This window comes from Egretta garzetta, unplaced genomic scaffold, assembly GCF_000687185.1.
Source record: "Egretta garzetta isolate BGI_Z169 unplaced genomic scaffold, ASM68718v1 scaffold2, whole genome shotgun sequence".
NCBI classification, from domain to species: Eukaryota; Metazoa; Chordata; class Aves; order Pelecaniformes; family Ardeidae; genus Egretta; species Egretta garzetta.
In genome coordinates, this window is record NW_009258894.1 from 4610860 (window position 1) to 4617805 (window position 6946).

Genomic DNA, 6946 nt, shown 5'->3' on the forward strand with positions numbered 1-6946 from the left:
ATGATGGACTTTCAGTTTAAAACAACCTCCCGGGTGTTGCCTTCTGGAGGGTTACATTGACTGCTGGCCAGGAATGGTTTGCATTTATGAAGCGTAGGTTCTTGGTACGAGCCTGTTTATTCTTAGTTAAGATGGATTACTTCAGGTTATTATGCACACGTGGCACATCGGAGGTGTTAATGCCAATCATCCCTCATATTTGTGGTGTGACAATAGCTAGGTGGTGTCCTGAAGAGGTGTTGTGTTTAGTTCACTGACTCCTACAGAGCAAGGCTCATCTGTTTCCAGAGGTGCAGCTTGCTGGACCCAAACTTAGAGAATCATTTGGTTCAAGAAGATCATAGAGTCCAACCATACCTGTCAACCACTAAGCTATGTCAATAAGCACCACATCTACCTGTCTTTTAAATACCTCCAGGGATGGAGACTCTACCACTTCCCTGGGCAGCCTGTTCCAGTGCCTGCTGATAACCCTTTCAGTGAAGAATTTTTTTCCTAATACCCAATCTAAACCTCCCCTGATGCAACTTGAGGCCATTTCCTCTCATCCTATCACTTCTTACTTGGGAGAAGAGACCAACACCCACCTCACTAGAACCTCCTTTTGTAGAGGGATGTTAGGTCTCCCTTCAGCCTCCTCCAGACTAAAACATCCCCAGTTCCTTCAGCTGTTCTTGTCAGACTTGTATGATAGGTCTCCCTTCAGTCTCCTCCAGACTAAAACAACCCCAGTTCCTTCAGCTGTTCTTGTCAGACTTGTGCTCCAGACCTCTCCACCAGCTTTGTTGCTCTCCTCTGGACATGTTCCAGTAATGCAATGTCTTTCTTGTAGTGAGGGGCCCAAAACTGAACCCAGTATTTGACGTGTGGCCTCACCAGGGCTGAGTATGAGGGGATGATCACTTCCCTACTCCTGCTGGCCGCACTATTCCTGATACAAGCCAGGATGCTTTTGGCCCTCTTGGCCACACTGCTGGCTCATACTCAATTGGCTGTTGACCAGGCAGCTTTCCAGCCACTCATCCCCAAGCCTGTAGCGTTGCATGGGGTTGTTGTGACCCAAGTGCAGGATCAGCTCCCTTGGTACCCTTGGGTGGACACTGTCTGGCCCCATGTCCTTGTGTGTGTCTAACGGGCCAAACAGGTTCCCTAACCATTTCCTCTTGGATCATGGGACCTTTGTTCTGCACCCTGTCCCTGTCTTCTGGCTCAGGGGGCTGGGTACCCGGAGGACAGCTGACCTTACTATTAAAGACTGAGGCAGAGAAGGCATTAAGTACCTCAGCTTGATGTGCAAAGACAGTTTGTGTAGCCATGCTGGTTTCTGCGGCCTGTGCTATGTGGAGAGCAGTGGTACACTGCACGGCGCTCGGATTTTGGAAAACGGGAGTGACCAGCAGTCCACCGGTTGCTCAGCTGGGTCTTGGCTCCTGCAGCGAGAAACTTTCACACCTCGTTTTGGGTCTTTGTTAGAGAATTTACCTTAATCTTCAGCGATGTCTTCGGGAGCCGCTTCCAACGTGTGCCAGCATGACAATTACAGGTAAGTGAAGTTAAATAAAGGGAACTGATGCGAGCAGTGATTTTTGTATGGGCAAAACTGGGGGCAGTCGCTTCATTGGGAGCGTGGCCCTAAACTGTCCCAAAGGGTTGTTCAGGATGACTTGAAAGTCACTGGAAGTGTCCCTTCTGGGCAGGCAGGGGCAGGCATAGTCTGTGGAACAAGGTCTCCGGGAAAGAACAGTGATGGTGCGGATAGCTCTGTGGCGATCCCTTTGCCTGGCGTCAAATGAGCGTATAGGTGAAAGCCTCACACGGAGCTGCTGGAGACCTGTAAGCCAGCTGGGGCTTGGGGAGGCTGCGGGAGCGGCTGGCGCAGAACCCGGCTGTGTTGTTTTCCTGCTTTCCCGCCGTTTCCGCAGGGCCTTGACGCCGGTTTCATTTCTTGAGCAGTAACGGCGTCCACAGCTGCACTGATCATCTTTGCTGCATCTGAAGAAAAAGAAACATGTATTGAGAATTGGCAGTTCTGAACCCAGAAAGAAAGATCGTGACACAGCTACAATTGGTGATGCAGGGTGATTTAAAGCAAAAGGAAGGAACCTGGAAGTCCTGCCAAAATATTTAAGCCATTTTGTTATTGATGAATCAGAGCCTGGAACGCCACCCTTCTTACAGTAGTCTTGCGAGCACCGGTATGGCTGTATCCAGTATCAACTGCTTTGCACTGAAGGCACACCTGAGGATACAAATTGGGTTTTTTTCCCCATTAACAGTCATCCTTTGGCTATAGCTATAGGATATGGTAAAGTGCTCCTGTAGCAGCTGCTTCTTTGTCCCAAGGGATGGGAGAAAGCTGGTCTGGAAGCATCTGAGGGGTGACTGGTGGAGAATCTCATTCAGCACTGCATTCTCCAGCCATCTTCACAGGTGCCCAGCGGGACTTCGGTAGTATGGACCTGTTGAAGTTGGAGAAGAATCTACCTCACATCTATACCAATACCATATATATTTTAATCAAGCTTGAATGTATGTAGTTCTCTAGCAAAAGACCCATGTTTCCTTCCTTCAGCTGCAGTACTTGACAGAAACGACACCCTTCAGTGAGTATCTCAACAACTTACAGCGAGGCTGGAATTTGTTGCCTTAGAGAACATCTGATGTTCTTGTGTAGTTTTAGGGGGTGTGTATGCAACTGTTCTTTGCATGTGCTCGGTGCAAGTCATGGCTTTTGCAGGATGCCTGCCCCAATTTGAGCACGGGACCCTGAACACCTCTGAGCCCAGATAATATAGGTAGTACATAGCTGTATGAAACATTCTGCTGATACAAGAAGTCGTAATCTGTAATGTTTTCAGTTACCTATGAGCTTTTGGCTGTGATTTGTATTTAATGCATTGGGTATGGTAACTGAGTTAAAAGGGCAACCTGATGCTGCCCCTAGAAAGCAGCAATTTATTGGTAATTGTATGTAAGCGTATGTGGTCTGGATTGGAAAGTTTAAGAAATACAGGAGCAAAGCTGTACTTGCCATTTGATTTCTTTATTCTGTCATGGATCCTAAAGACCAGGACCAGTAGAAGTCCCTCTCCAAGCTGGAACAGCAAGTAAAGCAGTGGGAAGAAGTACAGGGGGCCGATGATTTCTGGGGCAAAGACGACCTTGAGGATAGTTGAGCAAAGCTGTACATTCTGGCAGCCAGTCTCCATGCACACTGTCCGCCGGCATCTGAAGGAGGAAGTGTTAAACGGGTCATGGATTTAATCCACTTTCAAACAACTCTAAAAAAGAACCCTGCCCGCCTCACTGTTGCAATGCTTTATGCGTTTGCCTGTGCTAAAAGCTGCTTTATCAGGAGCAATGCTGGGATCCCTAGGAGGTTTTGCCTTGTGGTCCCTTTGCTACGTGCAGACAGATCATGTTATAAATGTGGACTTTGTACTTAATGGTATTTGTGTGGCCTTGTGTCCCACTCTGGAAGTTGCAGCTTCCCACAGGGAAGGAATCTGCTTCTGAGGTGAAAAGGAGGAATCTGCTTCTGAAGTGAAAAGAAGGAATCCACTTCTGAGGTGAAAAGAGGAGTCTGAGGTGTGAAGGTAAAAAATAGGACTAGCGGGCTTCCTACCTGATTTAGGTAGGATGAGAAAAGGAAGGAGTGGGTTTTACATGCAAGGCTTCCATCCTGAATTCCCGGGGCTGCAGCGGAATGCGCTAACTGGTTTGGGGTAATTATCAGCTGAGGAACAGTTGTGTCACTTGGGGTTTGGTCTCTGCTGGTGTTCCCTAATTCTTTGTTGTTCTTTGGTGCTGTTCGTTCTCTTCCCCCAGCTTCGTTACTGAGAGCAGAGGCTGGTAATGTATGCTTAGCAGGTCACTAGTGACAAACCAAACCCATCCGTCTGCTTGTTCAGTGAGCCTGCATAATGGACTTCCACCCCTTTGTTGAGGGTTGGTAGTTGAGGTTGAACTCCTTTCTCTCCCCACTCAAGGTGTGGGAGTATTGACTTGGGAGCAGCTTGCAGCGTCCCTGCTCATACTCCTAGGGCCCATTTTGGGAGACTGCAGTCAGTGTTTATTTTACAGAAGTACATCCACATTGAAACCTGTGTTTTCACCATTGCTCCGTAGACCGGAGCTGTTGTACCTCTCTGTTCCTTCTGGCGGCAGAGAGCGAGGGGTGGGGGGAGTGGAGGAACATACCGCTCATTAAGCTTGATGGTGAGAAGACGACTGTTATACTGCTTCCCACATTTGCCACGGACAGAACGATTATTGCAGCAGATGACAGCAGAAGCATGACCATCCCTGCCTAAAATAAAAGTGGTCAAGACACGGACAAGATAAAAATTCCCAGCAAAATTTGTTCGAAGCGGCTGCCCAGTTCCCTGTCCATCATGTATGTAAGTATATAGTGAAAGTGCGTAAGTGCCTTTCTGGACATAACTATTACAAGTAGACCTTAAATAACTTGTGGCCTATAGGCAAGATGACCTGTGCTTGCTCCACAAGCCACTTCTTTCTCAGCCATTGCTATGTGCCTCTCTCTTCAAGTCCCTTTGGGGGTCTAGCATGATGTCCCTTCCACCCAAAGCAGGTGGGCAGTAAATCACTTTCCTCAGAGGTAGAGCCTGCCTACAGCAGGTGTGGAAGGCAGTGGCTGCATTTTCAGATCATCTCACTGGTGTCTGGTGATTCAGCAGCTGAAGGACCTGGGGAATTTCAGGAGGTGGAATACACAGCTCTCCCGCCTGTGTCTCCACTTTGGAGTCCAATTTGGATGGAGTTCCCTAGGAGTTTTTTAAAAGCAACTCTACCCCTCCCTCTTTTGTAGAGAAGATAAACAGAAAGGTTAGCAGAAAGGAATGTGAATCAAGGGATAGCCGGGCTGGTGTAGGTCACCTTCTCACCCTAGGCTTTTAAAGCTTCTTTTGAAACAGTCCAGTCATCACCACCCAATGCTGGGTAAAGGAACCTTTGAAGAGCTCTGGTCCTCCCGTGCCTGCTCTAGCCTGACTCCCGGGTTCCCGTGCTTCTTAGAGGTTAGTGATTCCTAATATCCTTTTATCAGGTCTGTTATGGAGTCTTGGCACCCATTTCTTGCTGTGCTTGGTCCCAGTTTCTTTGAGACGAAGCCTTAGTGAACTTTACAAAGTTGTTAGCAGCTCTCTGGGTTACTGCCCATGGAGCTCTTGAGTTAGACAATGGTGTAGTTGGTTATCTGGATTTCCCTTTTGCCGTTTAAATGCCTGATGTACCAAGGAGATTATTCCAGGCATAAAGGTATGCTTAGTCATCTAGTGGTTTCTACTGGGTACATATCTCATTGGTGTAAGCACCAACGTTGTGATGTGACTTTTGCCCTGTGCTAGACCTCTGAGAACAGTGGGGTGGGCCTTTGTTTGTTTGTGGGGGTTTTTGTTGGGTTGTTTGGTTGTTTTTGGTTTTTTTTTAAATCTGGGGTCTGCTTTGGTCATAGCAGTAGTTGGGGGCAGTGCCTATGAGGCTCATTAGTGCTGCTTATAGCAAAAGAACATTAAGTCAAAATTGAAGCCAACAAAGGAGAGCAAGGTAGGAAGTTGCCTACAAAATGTTGTTTGTCTGGAAAAGGTGGAGGACTTTGGGCAAATATTTTAATGATAAAAGTAGTGAAGTGGATGTCTTGAGTTCTGTCCTCAACCCTTTCATTGATTTGTGGCATGCCTTAAAGAAGTTAATATTTCTGCGCTTCTACTTTTGAAAACTTCCTTGAGGTCCTTGATTGAAAGGTAACTAGCACAGGATACTTCTTACCTTGATGGTAAAGCCAGTGTACTGTGGTTTCTTCTCATTCAAGATGATGCCGATGGCACAGGGGATTAGCATTAGGACCAGGGAGGTGATTATTCCTTTGTAAGGCACCTTGCCCTCCAAATCACCCTCGTATAGTCCTCCCGAGTAAAGGTACAGAAGCAGAGGCATTAGTCCAATTGCCAGGATGGTGGAGCATGTGGTCATTACAATGCTGGGATGAAGAAAGGACTCTTCAGTAGAAGAATGACATCTTTTTATGGAATACGCTCATTTTTCTTACTAACCTGGCCACATGGTTTTGCTACAAGACTTTACCTCATTCTTTCCCAACCTGTCACTGAGGTCTTGCCCATCACTATCGCGTTGTATAAGGATGTGATACGAATAGAGAGGGGGGAAGATAATTTAAGTTCTATACCAGCTCAGAAAGGACCCTTGTTATGGGTACAGCTCACACTTCAGAAATTCACAAGTGACAGAGGAAGTAACACTTCACATTTTTCCCCTGGATCTTGTCTTATCACTAGGGTTTGTTGGATTGTGGCATTCTGCTAGTTCAATGTTTCTCTCTGATGCAGCCTCTTCAGACGGTGTGCTGAGTTTACACAACTATATGCTGGTATATGGATAGATGTAGTAGATATACACTATATGTACTGCTATAATGATAATGTTGGTTAAGCTGGCTTCTGAACCAGTCAGATGACTAGATGGGCTGGGCAATGAACACGTACTCAGCTCACCTTACCTGAGGTTCATGTCCCCTCTTAGTGCCAGGCTAAAGATGTTGGAAAGGTTTCCCCCTGGGCAGCAGCCGCAGATGAGGATGGCCAGGGATTCTGTAGCACCCAGCTGGAAGATCTTGCCCAATATGAATGCTGTCAAGGGCATGATGCCATACTGAGCCACTACAGCAATTGACACACCCTTGGGTTTCCTGAGGTGAGTTGTGATTTTGGCTATGTCCATCGTACACCCCAGAGATACCATGATGATGAAGAGGACCACAATAAGTATCACATTCAGGGCTTTGTCTGTGGCCTGCTGGCTGAATGCAAATGGTGGTGCCACACTGGTCAAGAAGGTGCTCTGCATGCGACCTGGGGTCCAAAGCTCTGGGGTCTCAAAAACTCCCTTGGTCTTGTTCATCCTGCTG

The 6946-nt window shown here is 47.2% G+C and overlaps 1 protein-coding gene across 1 annotated transcript; it reads right to left on the minus strand.

Moving 5' to 3' along the window:
* Positions 1-1681: 1681 nt before the first annotated feature.
* SLC10A1 (solute carrier family 10 member 1) lies at positions 1682-6939 on the minus strand. Its single transcript, XM_035889831.1, is given in 4 exon segments — positions 1682-3279; positions 4197-4309; positions 5791-6001; positions 6539-6939. Coding segments are annotated over 4 exon segments (1089 nt in total). The 3' UTR covers positions 1682-2915.
* Positions 6940-6946: the final 7 nt, after the last annotated feature.